Source organism: Anoplophora glabripennis, unplaced genomic scaffold, assembly GCF_000390285.2.
Source record: "Anoplophora glabripennis isolate ALB-LARVAE unplaced genomic scaffold, Agla_2.0 scaffold498, whole genome shotgun sequence".
In the NCBI taxonomy this organism is placed as follows: Eukaryota; Metazoa; Arthropoda; class Insecta; order Coleoptera; family Cerambycidae; genus Anoplophora; species Anoplophora glabripennis.
In genome coordinates this window covers 230,777-251,081 of record NW_019416801.1, presented here as the reverse complement: position 1 = coordinate 251,081, position 20,305 = coordinate 230,777, and the positions used below count along the sequence as shown (strand labels likewise).

The window sequence follows — 20,305 nt, the reverse complement described above, 5'->3', positions numbered from 1 at the left end:
GTGTTCCTCGTTTATTCTGCCAACCACGGCAGAACGAACGAGGAACACGCTACAAATTATTGCGTAGTTGCCAAGTCTTCAAACATGGCAAATATGAAAAATGAAAAATAGTTTAATATGTACAGAATTTAACAATATTGTATGCATAACTTAATAATACTATCCTATAATAATAATTTTCACAATTGTGATGAAAATTGCGATAAAAATATTAAGTACATTTCCAGTATAATTATACAGCTGACAACAATGATACAATTAGACTGTGAATAGACCAGGCTTCATCTAGAAATGTAAATAAATAAGTCCCCTTTATTTAAATGTCCTTGGTGTGAAGTAATTAATGTTATGAAGTCTTTAAAAACAAATATATTGCCAGGTATCGACACACTACGAGCAGAAACATTGAAAGAAATATGTCAAGAAATTGGGGAACCTCTGGCTGAATTAATAAACACGTCCTTTGAGGTTGGAATTTGTCCCACTGAATTAAAAAAAATAATAATAAAACCAATTTACAAAAATGGAGGTAACTATTAACATCAAACTATAGGCCAATATCGTTAATAACTAATTTGGCAAAAGTATTTGTAAATATTATTAAAACTAGAATGGTAAATTATTTAACAAAGTATAATTTACTGTCGCCCAACCAATTTGGATTCAGAGAGGGCAGATCCACTGAAGATGCGATTTGTGCACCAACATCAAAAATTTATAATAGAGTAGATAATCATAAACCGTGGTTGTGTATATTCCTTGACCTTGCGAAGGCTTTCGACACTGTTTGTCACAAACAGTTGCTACAGACTTCGCAGGGTTTAGGATTTCGCGGCCCTGCATTTTCGCTATTTGCAAGTTACCTCACTGGTCGTACACAGTTCACCAAACTTAATAATGAATTCAGTGACATAAGAGAGGTGGAATATGGAGTACCCCAAGGAACTGTTCTTGGCCCAATATTGTTTTGAGTATATTTAAACAATTTATTTACTCAAATTACACTCGGTACGATCATAAGTTTCGCCGACGTCACCTGTATATTTTATGAGGACACTGACTGGAATATTCTTAAAACTAAAATAGAAACAGATATGTCATCTATAATTAATTATTTTATTCATAAACTACTAACTATGAATTTTGAAAAAACAAAGTTTATCCCATTCAGTTCTTACAAGAACGGATTGCCGAATTATACTAAACTTAATATTGTAGACAATGGGACAATATTGTATATTAATAGTTGCGAAAATTTAAAATATCTCGGTGTGCTTATTGATCAACATTTAGGATGGGACTTCCACATAAATCAAACCATAAAAACAGTTCGAACTTTAATATACAAATTTAAATATGTAAAAAAAATACTTGACTTCCCTTATATGAAATCTATTTACTACTCCTTAATTGAGTCTAGAATGTTTTACGGAATTTTGAGTTGGGGTGGAGTAGTTAAGACATATATAAAAAAAATTGAAATTTTACAAAAAATATTTTTGAAAATAATACTAGGAAAAGACTATAAGTATCCTAGTGCTGAATTGTATAGGGAGGCAAAGGTATTTGATCCAAGACAAACTTACTTCTTAAAGGTTGTCGTACATCAACATAAAAATAAAAACACATTGAGACATATAAAACATCCTTATTCTACAAGGAGCAGGCTGGTAACCGTTATTCCACAAGCTCTAAAAACAATTAGACAATGACTTTCTTGCTCCTAGATTGTATAATTTATTACCATGTGATGTTCGTGATTCTAAAAACAAAAATATACTTAAAAATAAAGTAAAGGAATTTATATTAAATTGTGGTAGAAGTATAATTGATATATAGACATTAAAAATAATTAAAACTACCGATTGAATTTGAGTTGAAGAAATAATAACTCAAAAAATTCATGTTAATTAATTTGTTTTTTGTGGAAACTATGTTATTTTGCTATTTTTTTCGTTTTAAATTGTATTCGCATCTGTTTCAAGCACTTTTACTTTGCCTTATATTTTGCCCTAATATGTAACACGAGAAGCTGCGCACAGGCTTGCCTTTGCAGCTCCTTTGTTTATTTATTATATTATTGTATATTAATGTATCGTTTGTTTAATACAAAATTGTTTGTTTGTTTGAACTTTGTAATAAATAAATTTATTATTATTAGAATGGTGATTTTGAAATGTTCGCATAAAGATCAATTTTCTGAGTTGCAAATAACTAAAGAGTGTATGACTATTAAATCGGTGCGATGATTTCTAACTTAGATGGGTGACACAGTGCAGACTTTTAAAGACGCTAAATGTAGAATATTTTAGGTTTATCTAACGGTTTTCATTTAAAACTTAAAAAAATATCCCATAGTAATAAGCTTAGCATACAATGTATATTAGGCATTAGTATATACACAAAATTATAGACTTATTAGATGTAATCACATCATCTTGCATATACATTGAAAACTTTGTTTGGTAACCTTATTTTTGATACTGGCAGATGGCGATCGTCATCTATGCAAAATTTCTGTGTTGTTAACCATTGGGCATAGTCCGTCCTTGGCGTTCTGGGCACAATGAAGTTTCACTTACTACATCAAAAACAAGCTGTACGCATGTATTATGGATCACCAAATTTGTATCATGTATCATGTGTCAGTTAATAGTTTAGAGACTGTAAATAAAAATAAGATTTTAATTTTCAACTTTGAGGGCCCACAACTTATTAACGAAGGCCCGTATGGAAAAAAAATATATGAATAACTGATATTATTTTGACCTCATCTATACTCGAATTTTTTATATCAAGTACCAGGACACCCCGTATGTGATACATTATGCAACACATATTACAAATGTGAAATGAAAATAATATAGTGTTTAATATACCTATTTAATATTTTGTATGGTTGGTGCGTAGACAATTATTAAACTGTATTTTCAAGATATTAATAAATTTCAGGATTGTTTTATGATTATGTCTTTACGTTAAAAGATAGCAGCTTAAAATTCGATCAAATGCATTTTTACACCAACCTGAGACGTTATTTCCATTCCCCAGCCACAAAATTTCTCACTCTAAATAATTCTAAACGGAAAGATAGGTTAAAAATAGTCCATCAGGTCTCACTTAACAGATTCTTTTATTGTATTCATAGTTGTTTTCATTTTGAGAATATTGGATGTAAATAACGTTGCAACAAATAAATTCCTTTCGTCAAAACAAATATAAAAAAAATAAAAGTAGCAGAGAGCAAGGATTGTAAAGAGTTCTATGATCGTACAAACATTGGTAGTGAAATATAATTTTTGATCAAGTAACCACTGTAGAAATCTTCAAATCTAGTACAGTGCAATTTCCTCATAGTATCTAGATACTTTCATTTAGTTGAAGAAAAATTAGCGCCATACGTCATAATTAGAAGAGTCTGAGGAGCAATTTTTGTGTGTCTTGACATTGTTTCATCATCAGCATTCATCATCAACTTCTCAACAATTTCACCTACCAATAATGCAGCTAACTTTGCCAATTTTGAATTATTAACCGTAAGGATTCCATGAAAAAAACTAAGAAGGTGAAAGATTGACAATGATTCAGTTAAATTTGTAAAATTTATTAAACCAATTCGAGCCTGTGTTTATACGGAAGCTTCTTATCTCAAATTCACATCGTCTATAAGTAAACCACAACTGTTTTTAAAAACATTTCAAACACCTTATTAGGTTATCGTGTCTATTTACTTATCACCAAAACAAATGGGGAAACACGAATTAATAAACACTGATTAGCCAAGCAAAACCGCTTGGAAACGACGACTCACTAATGACTTCCAAAAACATTATTGTACACATAAGATATAATTACTCGTATTATGAAAACCCAACCTCTTAAAAGTAATAGCTTTATTAATATATTGTCTATTAACTGTTTAGTGTAGTAGTAGGTACATCGTAGGTACTCAATACAGAAACAGTTATCCAGAACTTTGCATGGCCTCAGCTAACATTCGTTTCATTGTATCAGTCATAGATATGAAGGCATTATTAGTGTGAAATACGTCAATTACCATAATTGAATATATTCGCCATATCATAATTACTCGCCATATCATAATTACTCGCCATATCATAAATTGCAACCATTTTAGCATAAGGTCTTCGATATATTATTTATCGGTTAAAAAAATGTTATAAATTAATAAATTAAGTTCCGACGAAACGTTCTGCGTACCGCTACTCATAGAAACAGATAATAATAAACCAATCTTTTTTAAGGAATTTCCCATAGCAGTTTCTTATGTAGGTAGGTATATATAGAGGGAAGAGCTTGTTGTTTACTGTTATTATGAATCAAGATGAACTGTAGAAATGTTATTATATTCATTTTATGTGAAATATGTTTATCTATAGCACATGTAAGTATTTTAAATTATAAAATAAACAAAAACAAATCAAACTCTAATCAAATTTGGGACAAAACGGATTTATTTGTTTAATATTGCGCAATAGAAACGTTTTATTTGTGGTTAACACCGGATAACGTGTTGACAGAAACTGTTGTGGCTGTTATTGACAAAGAACTCATTTATAATATTTAGTGACCTTCGACCAACTTACATTGGCGGCGTGTAATATTTTTGGTTTGAAAATTATTTATTCTTAATAACTTAACAAACACTAGTAACTTGCCCTTATTTAGTGGCTTAGATGGTTATATTATTTTGTACAGTGTGATTTCTTACATTTAGCACCCAACTTAGAGAAAAAAAACGTAAAGAGATATGAATTTTTCTAAAGCGACAGTATTTCGTATCAAGTCAAACAAAAGAATATCACAAATATGTCGAATAAGCCGATATTTGTTTTTTTTTCTCTCGTTAATACGCTGTAGATGTGCACGTAGTTGGATGAAACACTTTTTTATTAGAGTAATATAAGGTTTCACAGGTCTGTCTCTTTGAGTGTGCCATAAACAATGGTTTCACAGCTTTTACAGTCCGTTTTGATCTTTTTAACCTCCCCTTGTTGCCCTCGGGCTAGCATCTGCGGGGGCGTATCCACTATCATAATATTAGACCTGCCCTGATGATCATTCTAGTTCATATGTTTTCTAAAGCCGAACGTTTCCCCTCCTCAGACAATGGTACAGGGTGTGTCTTCTAGGAGAAATGACATCATCAGTGATTTTCTTAAATGGCGGCTCTAGGTTTCTACGCTTTTTTAAGGGCGTGTACCATCACACAGCAATGCCAATTTCAAAGATTTATTCATTCTTCCCAACATGGGCGTAGCTAGGGGGGTCAGGGGTGCGCACGGCCCACCCCAGAAAAAAAAGATCGAATATTATCATCTTTGTCATATAGGTATGTCGCTGATTGCAAGAGTTTTCTAGAGGCCTCTATAGAACTTGTAGCCCTGAGTTCACCTCAACCAAAATTGCAGATTGAGTTAAACATTGCAATTGTAGTTTTATTCTTGTCACACTTGTTTACTACTATTTACCAATTTGAAACCAACTGCACTGAATTTTCAAAAGTTATAAGAATGACAAAGGAATAATCTTTAACTTGCTGTACCTTGGAAACAACTAGGAATAAATATGTTACATTTACAAAAAGAAATTTTGTTTATTTCGACATAAGTCCATTTTATTTCTCCAAAAATAACAGTTGCAAAACACAGAGCAACGCAATATACATAATTTTGTCCTCAGGTAAGCGATCCCACACTCGTTACTTTACCAGAGGGCCAAATAAAGGGTCAAGAGTTACTCTCCCCGAAAGGCATCGTTTATTATGGGTTTCAACAAATCCCATATGCAGCGCCACCTGTCGGTGAATTAAGATTTAAGGTAATTGGATGCGTATTAGTTTTATTTTCAGTAATATTCAGCCTTTATTTTAGCCACCCAAGAAGCACCAGAAATGGACTGGAGTATTGGATACTACGAAAAACACAAAAATTTGTTACAAAATAAATTCTTACGAGATTGCAAATACAACGCAAACTGAGGACTGTTTATACCTGAATGTTTTCACTCCTTTGGTAAGACTGGTTGCATTAAGAAATGATCGTTTATTTAAAATAACCAATAAATTATATTATTAAAATATCATAAACCAGAAATGTCTAAAACTTTTTCTCTATGTCGAAAATTCTAATGAAAAAAATCCTTTAAAAAATTGAAAAAATGGGATAGTTCAGTTTATTCAGATTTACTAATATTTGATTCCAGAAACCAGGAGATTCGTCAAAAACTCCATTAGGGGTAATAGTATGGATACATGGGGGTGGATTTGAAGATGGGTCTGGTGTAGTTCAAGAATACAAACCGCAATTCTATGTGGAACACAACATCGTTGTCGTCACAATGAACTACCGACTGTCTGTTTTAGGTATTTGCTTTTCTTATATTTATTATTAATTTTATTCTATTCATTTTAAATCCAATTTGCATTGGTACAAGAATTGCTCGCAACCAAGACATATTTTTAAAAGACTGCTGACACTTTTTATCTTTTTTTATTCCAATTTTTTTAACAAATAAATTTCTAATTTTTGGAATAATTTTACATTAGTAAATCTATCAACAGTGTCATATTGTTTCAGTGAATTTTATTTTTTTCTATAAATTATAAAAGTAAGTAAAAAACTAATGAAAATCAAATATATTTTTTTTAATCATAAGAACGTACATATTTCGAAACTATAAGATCCTCAAACTTGCATATCTTAAGCCTGATACTTTTTTGTTAATTTTTTATTTAATAACACAACGTTGTACTACAGACGAAATTGCTCTGTACCAGCTTCTATAAAAATGTATTTACAGGTTGTGCCATTTAACACTCCCGCTGCCAATATCTCCGAAATGAAAAAATTTATTTTAGTTTCGAAAATTGTGGTTGTTAGATCACTCGAATAGCTTCAAACTGTAGTTAGAATTGTTAGTTCAAATCTTTCTGTAGAGATGGCGTGGCGCTACTAAAAAATTTTTTGTTCCCTGGAACGTGGAAATACAGTCCATCTGAAAGATCGTTAAATTTTGAGTAATTTTTGTAATATACAGTTTTTCCCTACATTTACTCATTTTCGAGATATGTGAACTTCAATAATATGCAATGGATGATACTCGTATTACAGTTAAACCTATTATTTTATTTAAATCACACTGAACAAAATATTCTTTTAAAATATTGTTATAATGACTTTATTCACATCGCATACTAACTAACAAACAATAAATTATAAAAATAACGAATGATCAACTACAGAAAAAAAAGTACAATGGTAAATCTTATAAGGGGCAGAGTAACCGTATTTTATCGAATGTTATTAAAAAATGCAGTCATAGGTGGCTCATGTCATTTGTTTAAAATAAAACTTTGACAGATGACACATATTAGTTTTCCAATAATTACAGTTTTATCAGTTTGCGTCTTTCAGTTTAACTATACTAGTTATACGATTTACCATTGTACATTTTTTTTTCTGTAGTTGATCATTTGTTTTATTATAATTTATTGTTTGTTAGTTAGTATGTGATGTGAATAAAGTCATTATAACAATATTTTAAAAGAATATATTGCCTCGGTGTGATTTAGATAAAGTAATAGATTTTCCTGTTATATCCTGCATTGCATATTGAAGTCGATATATCTCGAAAACAAGTAAATGTAAGGAAAAAGTTTATATTACAAAAATTACTCAAAATCTAACTATCTTTCAGATGGACTGTGTTTTTACGTTCCGTGGAACAAAAAGTTTTTTAGTAACGCCACGCCATCTGTACAGAAAGATTTGAACTAATAATTCCAACTGCAATTTGAAGCTATTCGGGTGATCTAACAACCCCAATTTCCGAAACTAAAATAAATTTCTTCATTTCGGAGATATTGGCAGCGGGAGTGTTAAATGGCACACCCTGTATACATTATGAAATCCCAATATCAATTTAAGAATATTACAGTCCATCATTTTATTGACAATTTTGCACTCATTCACATTTTAATAATTGAAAACAAAATCACAGTAGACCAAGCAGAGATGTGTAAAATAACATGGTTATTTTTAATTAAAAATCGTAGATTTTTCAGTTTTTTCATACAGTATAGGGTTATGTATGGAATGGCATATCTTGTCGAAATTTTCCATTAGCGTTTTGCATGAATGCAGCTCAATTTCGTTGATACAGCGCTCAATTTCTTCCTTCAAGGCGTGGCAGACCGTAGGCTTGCTGGCATAAATCTTAGACTTCCAAAAATCCTAAAAAAAGTCCAACTTCGTTAAATCACATGATCTGGATGGCCAAATTTGACCAACAAAACGGGAAATTACACGACCAGGAAATAACTCATGAAGTAATTCAATTGTTTCTAGGACTGTATGGCATGTGGCACCGTCTTGTTGAAACCACATGACATCTTACAATTTATGCACAAGAAAACTGGATTACTATGTCGCGATTTTTGAAGAATGGTCCTCTAGCCCAAAATCTTCGCAAGACTGTGACACGTTGTGGAAGCATTCGTTTCTCAACAATCACTAGTGGATTTTCTGAACCCCAAATGCGACAAATTTGTTGATTAACGAAGCCATCAAAATGAAAATCAGCCTCATCGCTGAAGATGATTTTGTTTGAAAAATCAGCATCCATTTATTGTTCCATAATCGATTCAACGAACTCTCTTCGCTCTGCGTGGTCAATAGGCTTCAGTTCTTGAATTAATTAACTCTATAAGCATGAAGATGCAAAATTTTCCGTGAGAATATGCTTTAGGGAGCTTCTCGAAATGTTCAATTCTCGACCACGGTGACGAATCAATTTTCCTGTTAGCAACACTCTCACGAACTGCTTCTATGTTTTGTACTGAACGTGTTGAAGGACGACCAGAATGTTTAAGATCACTAATTGATCCTGTCTCCCTGGATTTTTCAATTAATCTCTTCACAGTTAATGAAATTAAATAACTATTCCGACCATATTTTGAATGAACAACGTATAGCGTTCCTTCATATAGCGCTCCATTTTTAATAACTCTGAACTGTAAGATGTCACTGTCTTGTTTTTCTTTAGCATCACTTTACCGCACAAATTAGGCAAAATTCAAATCTGAATATGTGAATTTTGGGACATATATAAAATAAATTTACATTCAATTACATTAACCTATCTGACATATGTAACCAATGATCCAGAGTACGTACAATGCATTCGTATCTATATGTACAACGTACGGTATTTCTGAGATAGTTTCATTCTGGTACATTTTTTAAGGATTCCTTACCACTGGAGATGGGGTCATACCAGCAAATTTGGGGATGAAAGATCAACATTTTGCCTTAAAATGGGTCAAGAAGAACATTCATTTGTTCGGTGGAGACCCTGAAAAAATAACAATTTCGGGCGAGAGTTCCGGAGCAGCAGCTGTGGGACTACATTTAATAAGCCCAAAAAACAGAGGTAAGAAATATTTTCGGCACTTTAATAGTAGACATCATAAATAATATCTTTAAGGACTCTTCAGAGCCGCCATTTTGCAAAGTGGTACTGCGATAGCAAGATGGACACGTCAAGATTACGCTAGGTTTTACGCCTTCGAATTGGGACGAAGTCTGGACCCAAATTTCGATTCTTTCGAACCAGAGGAATTACTCAAGTTGTTGCAAAATACTCCAGCTTCCAAATTGATCAATAATTCCGTTACTGTAAGTCAAATAAACGCTATACAGATTCTTTCAGGGCATACTAAGTATGTTTAGAAAATAACCGAACTTTTTGAATTACGCTCTAATGGAGATATCTCATTTAGTTCTCACGATATTGTTATTTGAGTGCAACGTGTTTGAGTGTTAGTTCTGAATTAAAAATTTTGATTGAATCTGGGGAAAACTTTCTCGGATACGTTCCAACCTTTGAAACAAGCTTACAGAGATGATGCTCTGGGTCATACGCAATATTACGAATGGTTTTCAGGATTTAAAAGTGATCGTTATTTAGTTGAAGATGAAACTCGACCAGAAAGGCTTGAACTGATAACTCCCATGTTCAGAAAGTCAAAAATTTGTAGCACAGAAAGAAAATCGTGTGGACGGCAGTCTCGATCCAATGTCAAAGTGATTTTTTTTTAATTTAATGGAATTGTGCATTTTTAATTCTTGTCTCAAAGTGAAACAGTGAACCATGTGTGTAGCAAGGCAAAGCAAGACCAGACACACTCATCTTTGTCAGTTCGTCAAAAATCAGAATACTGTCCTACCTCACCCTCTTTACTCACCAGCTCCTTGCATTTTTTTTATTTCCCAAATTAAAATCAGTGCTGAAAAGACCCCTTTTTAGACTATTGATGACATCAAAGCAAATTCGTCACAAACTTTAAAGGCTATTTCAAATTAAGTTATCAAGAAGAAGAAATGGAAATACCGCTGGAAGAAGTGTGTGAATGGGAGAGGGTAGTACTTTGAAGGAATAAAATCTAAAAGTTCGATTATTTTCTGAACAGACCTCGTACTGTAATGGCAGAGTAAAAGTGACCACTAAAAAAAATTGAATGAATTTATTTATATTTGGTGTATGGTCAATATTCAAGACTCGAGAACAGAATTTTGTTTTCTTTTTTGGTCCTTGGGGAAAACTCCTCACTATTTCATATAGTATAAATTAACGATGAGATTAATGGTCAGCTTTTATTATTTTGGCAAGGAATATAGAGCCAATGTTTTCATACAGTTCGGTATTAAAAATATCAGGGCCCTAATGAAAACATATTTATTCACTTACCGGAAAAGTTGCCCCTGTTGCTTGCTCACCCAAAAACAGTAGAAGAACTAACAGTTTCTAACAAAATGGAATTTGAAGTTTATCATTTCTGAAAAGTGAGGAATAAGGCACTTTCACAAAATCCTCATTTTACCTAAATCCAGGGAGATCATATCCGATGTGGTGAATGAATAAACGTTTTTCCATTAATATCCGTAACCTTTTAATTTTAATTTGTAAAATAACAGTGACAAGTCCTGGTATTATTACTATCAAACTGAAATATGAAAATATTAGCTAGAACAATTCTCGTTGTTAAAATAATACTGAAAAGATGATTAAAACAATATATGTTAACTAAATTTCATTGTTACGTTAACAGTCGAGAAAAATGTAAGAGTAATATCAAATGCAAATGTTTTGTTACTGATTTATATAAGTAAACCTTCAATATACCATATGAAACAGTGAATAAAATATACATACAAAGGTAAATTTTCTATGTATTTGGAATTCTTCGAGGATCTGTTGCTCTTCACTGGCATATTGTGTATACCAAAAATCAATGAATTACCTCAAATGGTTTAATAGCTACAGCTAAATTAAATTTTACTGAAAGTTCATGAATGACCCAATATTATCAAATTTTGACAAGAGAATTTTCCAAGTCAATTGGTATTCGTCTAAGTGACCCTACTCTAGCACTGCACTATGTATGGTTTGTTATGAAAGAATCTGTAAATCTAACCGAAAAACATTAAGAATAGAGAGATAAGAGAAAATAATTTCTGTAGACTGCACCAGGAAAGCAAACTTCATTGATCGAAGGTGAAGGTGAAATATGGTTGCCTGTGATAGAAAACCCTCATCTAGAAGGAGCATTCTTGACGACTTCTTTTTATAAACCTTTTACTACAGGACATATAAACCAAGTACCTATACTCATTGGCTTCAATTCTGAGGAATATTTACTAGGTGCTTTAGGTAAGAAACAAAAATTCGAGTAGAAATACATACAGGGTAGCCCATCGAAAACGTACCGCAAGGCATTACAGGGTAGTAATGAACTTTTCGGCAAAATCCAGAAACAGGTTTGCCAGAAAAGTTTGCTTCTGAGGGGGACAACTTTTGGCGCAAAAAGCATAGCAAAATCTTCAACCCCCTAAGTGGGGGTGCCATCCCCCAAATTTTTTTAAATGGGAATGAGGGTCAAGTGGGGGGTCATTAGAAAGGGCTTTTAATTCTCTATACATCGATTCTTACTTTTTGAAAATCGATCCATTATTTTAGAAAATATGCAGCTTTGAAAATACGAACAATATTTTTGACGAGAAATGCGAAAATCGATTTAATTTTACTTCAAAACTTACGGTATTAGCTTGGTAAATTCCTTCAAAAGAATTCGCTGTTTTTTTTTTTGATTTGCGAATTCTTTAGCCTGATTTTGGTGAGCAAAAAATTGTCCGCTTTTTGTTTCGTATTTAGATAGGCCACAAGAAGTTGCTAGATAACTGTCTTGTGACTTGTAGTTGAAGAGTACCAATACTGCCGAGTCTTTTAAATTGATTAATTATGGTGTACTCAATTCCAGAAAGAGTAGAAATTATTGAGCTTTTTTTCAAAAACAATGAATGCGGAAATCGGGTCGCCGAACTGTTCAACCAACGGCATCCTGAGAAACATGCGTCTGGAAAAATTGTTCGCGAATTGGTGGCCAAATTTCGCGAAACTGGCTCCGTTCATAACAAAAAGAGGCAGGTTGAAAATCCGGTACTAAATGAACCTACGGAAATAGCGGTATTGGGGCAAGTGGCAATGGATAGTACGCTGAGTACAATGCAATTGGCTACTGCGACAGGAGTGAGTCGTACAAGTGTCCAACGAATATTAAAAAAATACAAATTCCATCCTTATAAGATTCGGCTAGTGCAAGAGCTAAATGAAGACGATTTTGATCGTCGTTTGCAATTTTGCGAAATAATGACTGAACGAGCGATAAACGATAATTTCCTCTTTAATGTGTGTTTTTCGGACGAGTGTACGTTCTTCTTGAATGGTTTAGTGAATCGCCATAATTGTCGTTACTGGGCTGATACCAATCCAAGGATTTTCCATGAGACACACTCCCAACACCCCCAGAAGTTGAATGTATGGGCAGGTATTTTTGGAAATTCCATTGTAGGTCCTTTTTTCCTTCCTGGAAATTTGACAGGCGATATGTACTTGGATTTACTACAAAATGTCATCGACCCAGCTCTAACAAATATCATAGAGGACGACCCTGCTTACAATGAACACGAACTGATTTTCCAGCAAGACGGAGCTCCTCCACATTACTCGCTCAATGTGCGCAATTACCTAAATGAGACGTTTCCAGGACGCTGGATAGGACGAAGAGGTGCAATTGAGTGGCCCCCTCGGTCACCCGACTTAAATCCTTTAGATTTCTTTCTCTGGGGGCACATTAAAAGCAAAGTTTACAGCACTCCACCTGATACCTTGGAAGATCTGCGAGGACGAATCATTAATGTATGTCGCGAAGTAACACCGCAAGTGCTCCAGAATGTTCGACAACGGTTTGAAGACAACCTGTATCATTGTATGCAAGTTGGCGGACAACATTTTCAGCATTTACTTGACTAATACCGTAAGTTTTGAAGTAAAATTAAATCGATTTTCGCATTTCTCGTCAAAAATATTGTTCGTATTTTCAAAGCTGCATATTTTCTAAAATAATGAATCGATTTTCAAAAAGTAAGAATCGATGTATAGAGAATTAAAAGCCCTTTCTAATGACCCCCCACTTGACCCCCATTCCCATTTGAAAAAATTTAGGGGATAGCACCCCCACTTAGGGGGTTGAAGATTTTGGTACGCTTTTTGAGCCAAAAGTTGTCCCCCTCAGAAACAAATTTGACCTGTTTTTGGATTTTGCCGAAAAGTTTTTTACTACCCTGTAATGCCTTGCGGTACGTTTTCGATGGGCAACCCTGTATATGAAAACGATTTGATAATTCTTGAAATTTAAACTCAGCAATGCGAGTATCATATGCCAAAATGGAGTAAATTTATATTTCCATATCAGATACCTATAAAAGTTATTAAGTTCAATGTAATCCAATAATAATTAAATATTTATTGGTGAGATTCAATTACATATGTTTGTCTTTAAAAGCAGCAAAAGCAGGATTTTGTGTAATATATGTTTTAGAACCTAATGCACCCGAGAATCGGGCGAAATATTTTGACAAAGACTTGTCTAGTCTCATTGGAAATAAATATAATATGACTAAAGAAAACAAAGTGACTGCTGGTCGGAAACTCAGACAAATTTACACTGACCGAACATTTCAAGAGGACATCCCAGCAGTGATCAAGGTGAGGTATTTCATTTTATTTTTATTTTTAATAGTAAATATGTATATTATTATTTCTCGAGAAAAAAAGGAAATATTCTATAAAAATTTTAAAGGTAGGTAACTTTCTAAAATCAGTAAGAGAAATGAGGGAAAATCTAATTGATAATGTTCTGGAATAAGTTTATTAAAAAAATAATAATTAAATTATAATGTGTTAACTGAATTTTAATCAGGTGTTAGCACTTTCGACAAGTTTTTCAGTTTGTATATCTAGATGATAATGTTCTGGAATAAGTTTATTAAAAAATTAATAACAAATTATAATGTGTTAACTGAATTTTAGTCAGGTGTTAGCATTTTCGACAAGTTTTTCAGTTTGTATTGTTCTGTTAACATTTATTAACTCCATTTGTGAGGAGGCAACTTAAAAAGCAGCCCTATGTAAATAGTAATCTTTATTTCGTGGCTATTTTTCGAGTTGGTCTTTACCGAGGATGATGTTAGAACAATAATACTCCAATCGAATTAGATTATAAAACCCGAAAACTTGAAAAAATTGTTAGTAGACATTTTCTTGCACTCCATGACGGGGAAGGGTATGCAGAATGATAATATCAAAAAAGTAACTCGAAAGAAGTGACGCTATGTTGGCAAATTGCAAATAAGTTTTTTCACTTTTATTACTGCCTAGGAAAATTTAGACGACCTATCGGAGTATTAGTTATTTTATGTTGTAGGCAATTAAATTAGCTACAATTTAAGGTACCTGGAGTCATTGTTCACTAATTTGTTAACTGTAAAAGCGTTATAAACAAATTGTCCCAGGGTCAGACAAAAGCCGCTCGGGAATTCGCTCTTTTTGCATTGGATAGAGCTTATTTTTAAGGTAATTCAAAAATAAATCACCTACCCCCTTTGTTTGCAAGATAGCTTTTTTATAACGTTAATTGTTAATTAACTATTGGACATATCGGACCGGGATTTTAGAGACGATTAAAGAAAGGGTTAAACTTTTATTATACGGTATTATACTTCTAATGTTAACGTTAGTAATTAAACAATTAGTTGCAAAGTGTTTGGCACACACATTGATCATTGGATTGACCGTCTTTTCCATAAATTTCATCAACACCCATCGCTTTTTGCAAATATAATGCGCAATTTTTGAAAACAGATATTTTCGCATTCGACCTTTATTTTACAGGTAACAAATTAGTGAAAAATGACTCTAGGTACCATAAATCGTAGGTAACTTAATTGCCTACAACAAAAATAACTTATACTCCGATAGGTTATCTAGATTTTCTGGGGGGAGTAAAAAAGTGAAAAAATACGTAAAATTGCCACTTATTTTCAATTTGAGCGTCCATTCTTTCGAGTTACTTTTTTGATATTATCGTTCTACATACCCTTTTCCGTCATAAAGTGCAATAAATTCGATTGGAGTATAAGAATATTAGATACTTCTTTGACTAAATACATTATTTAACAATTTCAATATGTCAGGTTTGTGTTTTTATATTAATAATACTTCTTACTTTAGATAATTATTAATTGATTTTTATTACATATTGTTGGTATAATTCAATGCTAAGTGGGGTACATAGAGTAGTTGTTTCCAGCTATATTATCAGTCGAGTATCATGTCTATGAAATTAGATATATTTTGTTCTCCTAGACTTTTGGTACCGAAAAACACTGTTTGACTTCACTTGATTGGAGTTTTAGAAAAAAAAATGAATTTAATTGAATTAGCTTAATATCTTTATCCAACTACTAACTATAATGATACTATGATTTATTTGGTTTTAAAGGAATAATGTGGCCTATAAGTCACTAGTGAGTTATAAGTCATAAGTCACTAGTAAGTTATGACTTATAACCCACTAGTGACTTATAGAAATCATAAAAAGACAAACGTTTGGTTTATTTTTCTAGTTTTTATTAGAAAACAAATTTGAAACAGTAATAAGTCAACAATAACCTAAAATGCTACAAACTTACAATCGATCTACTTATTAATATTAACGTTAACATTTATGGTAAAGCCGTAATTTAATGCCAAAGGACTATTGGAATTATTTTGCGATTGTGGTAAATTTGTAGAACAGGTTTCCCCTTTGCTTGTGCTTGCTTCAGGAGTCTGCATCCCTTGAATCTTTTTATTAATATCAATTTTGCTGGAAATTGACTCTTCTATATAAACTTCCGCCACGGTAGATGACTTCCATCCACCGTGGCGTTTGAGTGTTGTAATATCCCCTCCAGCATTGGCCAAGAGAGTAGCAGATGCGCGACATAAGCCATGCCCTGTATATCTGTCAAGCCCAAAAATCGCGCAACAATATTAGGATTTTTGATAGCTTATTAATACCAACACATTGACGTGTAAATTTTCCCTTTTGAAAATTGCAAAAGAACCTTTTATGCTGCACATTTTGAGGCCTTAGCTTAGAATATTTTCTAATTAATTCAATTGGATTAACACAAAATCCTTCAATTAATACAGCGAAGCTTCTAGGTTTCTTCGTTTTAGTATTTGAAATCATGATGTGGATATACTGCCCTTTGTCCTTTATATTGTCTATGCTTAGATGGGTCAATTCCTCGCAACGGCAAGCGCCAAAAGCTCCTAATATCAGCGCCACCTAAAAACAACAAATTTAATAAATATAACTCAGTTATTGTTCAGAAAATTGTTCGATTTGTTCTCTTTCCAAGACCTTGGATTTTTTTGGTTGAAAATGTTTGTGCTTAGACTTTAGAAATGCCACTAGTCTTTCGAATTTAGAAATTTCAATGTTCTTGTATACTCTCAAAGTTGACTTCAACATGGAATATTTAGACCACATTGTGGATGGAGCTAATTTCTCACTTAAATTGAAAAAATAAGCCAGCAAGACATCTTCATTTACGCCTTTCACCCCTTCTTTGATTTTCCAATCTTGAAATTCCTTTAGTTCTTTGTTGTATATACCTAGATTTTAATTTCTCCGGAATGACGCCTGCAGTAGCCGCATTAGCTTTTTCTAAAATTTCAGATAGAATTTCCACATTTTCCATTTTTTCAGTCTTGGTTTTAGGATTTAAACGTGATTTCAACTCAAAAAATATTGTTTGTTTACTGGCAACCCTTGGTTACAGACACAATTTAGGTTGACACTCGCATTCTTTGTAATATTTAAAAATACATTCATTTCGTTAAATTACTTTTTCTGACGTTGACAACTTGAAATTTTAAGTTACTTTTATTTATTATTAAAACGAAATTCTATGAAAGTGTTGGATACAACTTTGTGTGACACTCGTGTGTTGTATTCCCAAGTGACTGGGAAAATTTCCCAGGTTGACTTATACAGGGTCGGAAAGTCCACAAATAAGAAGTGGATTTTATTTGTAGAAGGGCGAAATGGGCGGTGACTATTAGACGCTTTCATTATAGCCATCTTTCTCTATCGCACGGATTTCTATGATTTTCTTTATCGCTCTCACGTAACGGCTGATGAACCATGGGGACTTTCCGACCCTGTATATATCGTAACACACTAGTACCATAAATAACTATTACAATAAAGTAAAAATACGACAGCTAATATAATATACATTTTAAAAAGTATTATTGCCTTTATTTAATATGGAATATAGCATATTTGATTATTAAATTTTAAATCCTTTAATATGGTTTTTTCACTTCTATTTTACTTTAAAGGCATCGAGCTAGTTCAAATTATTTTTAAAATGTTATCATCATAAAATGTCACGTATTTTCTTTGATTCCAAAAACTTACTAGTAGATGTTCTAAAGAAATAACATATACAAATTGGTCATTAACAATTATCTAGAATAAAAAAATTAAAAATAATTTATCCACATAGCACGTACTAATGAAAAAGCATATACATATATTTCAATGAAAATATCTCATATGGTGTTTCTCACAGCTGTAACATCACTGCTCAATAATGATAACATCTATTTATATTCACATCGATTCCATTTGAAAAGAAAGCAAGTTGGAAATTAATTTTTAAAGTGCAGAAATTATTTAACCAAGTCATTGTGACTGAACAGTTTTGGTCTTTGTCCAAACTGATATCCCAGCAGTTAGAAACCAGGAGAGGAATTTATGAAATAAAGTTTGTTACTCATATTTTGTTTTGTATCAGTTTACTAGCGATGAAGTATTTACAACGCCCACCATTAGACATGCTAAGCTGCAGTCGAGCTATACTGATGTTTATCTATACCAGTTTTCCTACAAGGGTAAAATGGGAGGCTTAAACGGGATGCAAGTTGCAGGTAAATTTTCTGTTATTTTGAGAAATTGAGATGCATCGAGTAAGTTGCAAAGCAATGAATAATAAGTTTAATTTTGGTTCCCTTACTTTCTGGTACGATTCGAGATTATTGATAATTTCACTAACAAAAGCAGCCAAGAGAGTAATTCAGTGACAGTTTAAATTCGTTCTCCAACCATTGTTAGGGTGTTAACCTTTATTCTTTTTGGCTGAGTGAACAACCATTATTTGCAAAACCAAACCAAACATACCATATACCTTCAGCTTTCATCAAAACCTTAAAAATTATCATTTAATTTTTTGGCCTTCTGGGGGTAGTATCATTTGAAACTGAAAAAGTTATGTTTCTAATGATTCTATTGTAATATTCAAAAGCAACCTTATGCCTAAATCACGATAATCATTGCTTCTTCGTTTGTCCAAGTGGTCTGACTGTCTTATATGTTATTATTTTTGTGATAGGTGTGACAGGTGTTGGTCACGCTGAAGAATTAGGATATTTATGGGACGCACCGCTTTCTTCTGATGGTTCGCCCGATGATCCGCAAGATTTGGTAACCCGGCAGCGTTTACTAACCTTATGGACGAACTTCGTTAAGTACTTGTGAGTCTTATGCTCAAATGATTGCAAAAACTGTTTGTACATGATTTGTTTCAGGAATCCAACTCCTAAAAGAGACAGTCTTCTGAATAACGTTGTATGGGAAAAACTAACTCGGAACAATTTGGTGTATTTGGATATCAACAAAACGCTGGAGATGAAGAGGAATCCGAAGGAGTATCTCAAATGGGAGAAAGTTTTAGATACTTATGCCATACCACCACTATCTAATTATTGATTTTATAATTTTAAGGATAAAAAATTGTAAATATAAATATAAATCGTTTTAGTTGATAATTCAATTGATCTTTCCATCCCAGGGCATTTGACCCTTCCAATTATCTTTCTGTACATCAAACGCAAACAACTTTTTTACACATAACAAAGAAGAGAGGAATGTCTGGCAACATCTTTCTTATATACTAGTACGTACAGTCAAAATAGACCCCATCGGTACGGTAGGCACAACATACAGCATCTCAAGGAAGATAGGGTCGGCCTTTTTCCAAGGCACGCCACTTGAATTATATACTCCAAGTTTTATGAGTAAAACTGTTGCAATTAAACAAAACATGCAAACAAAATAGCATAAAAAATAGAATATACTTGATGTATCTTACTAATCCATGTCACTATTGGGTAAAAATTAAATAAAGCATTAAAGAATAGTTACCTTTATGCATTTATACAAATTGAACAGTATTTTAAACACAATTAATTTCCAGTAAAAATAAACACCATTATTTATAAACTTAAGTGGTATTAGTTTATATGTAGCAGTAAATACTGTAATTACAATGTGGTATATTACTAAAATTTCTGTTGAATGCTAGGCGTCGACTACGGGGTAAAGGGTTCGTGTCCCCACCCTGAAATATTCGCAAACATGAAGTCACTGATCAATGCATAGCATAATATATATATATATATATAGCTGAGCCCCCTCTAAAATTTTTGAAACCCGATACGTTCAATCAGGTTCGACATAAAATTTGGCGAAACTAATATTTTTTTCACCTAAAAAGTCTATTTAAGAATTAAAAACCCTTTTTAACCTGGACCAGAATACTTTACCGGAAAGTCAGATAAGAGGTCAAGTCTTTATTATGCATTACCAAAGGTAAGTCAAGCATATGTTTGGTACAAATGAAATACTGTAAAGTTTATACTCCTTCTGATGTACTGAATAAGAGGCTTTTTTTTGTTAATTTCATGATATTATATTTAGTGAAGAAGTTTAAACGCAAAAAACATGTATATTATGTCACGTGACTGGTAAAGCTTTTCTACTATTAAT

At 32.7% G+C, this 20,305-nt stretch overlaps 1 protein-coding gene across 1 annotated transcript; it reads left to right on the top strand.

Annotated features, from left to right (window-relative positions):
* The first annotated feature begins 4,323 nt into the window (after nt 1-4,323).
* On the top strand, nt 4,324-19,305 carry LOC108908694 (cholinesterase 1). Its single transcript, XM_018712809.1, has 11 exons — nt 4,324-4,405; nt 5,704-5,841; nt 5,895-6,035; nt 6,226-6,385; nt 9,268-9,453; nt 9,508-9,698; nt 11,544-11,733; nt 13,961-14,127; nt 18,276-18,408; nt 18,870-19,011; nt 19,066-19,305. Exons 1-11 carry the CDS (start codon nt 4,346-4,348, stop codon nt 19,244-19,246), a joined length of 1,689 nt encoding a protein of 562 aa, XP_018568325.1. The 5' UTR covers nt 4,324-4,345; the 3' UTR covers nt 19,247-19,305.
* Nucleotides 19,306-20,305: the final 1,000 nt, after the last annotated feature.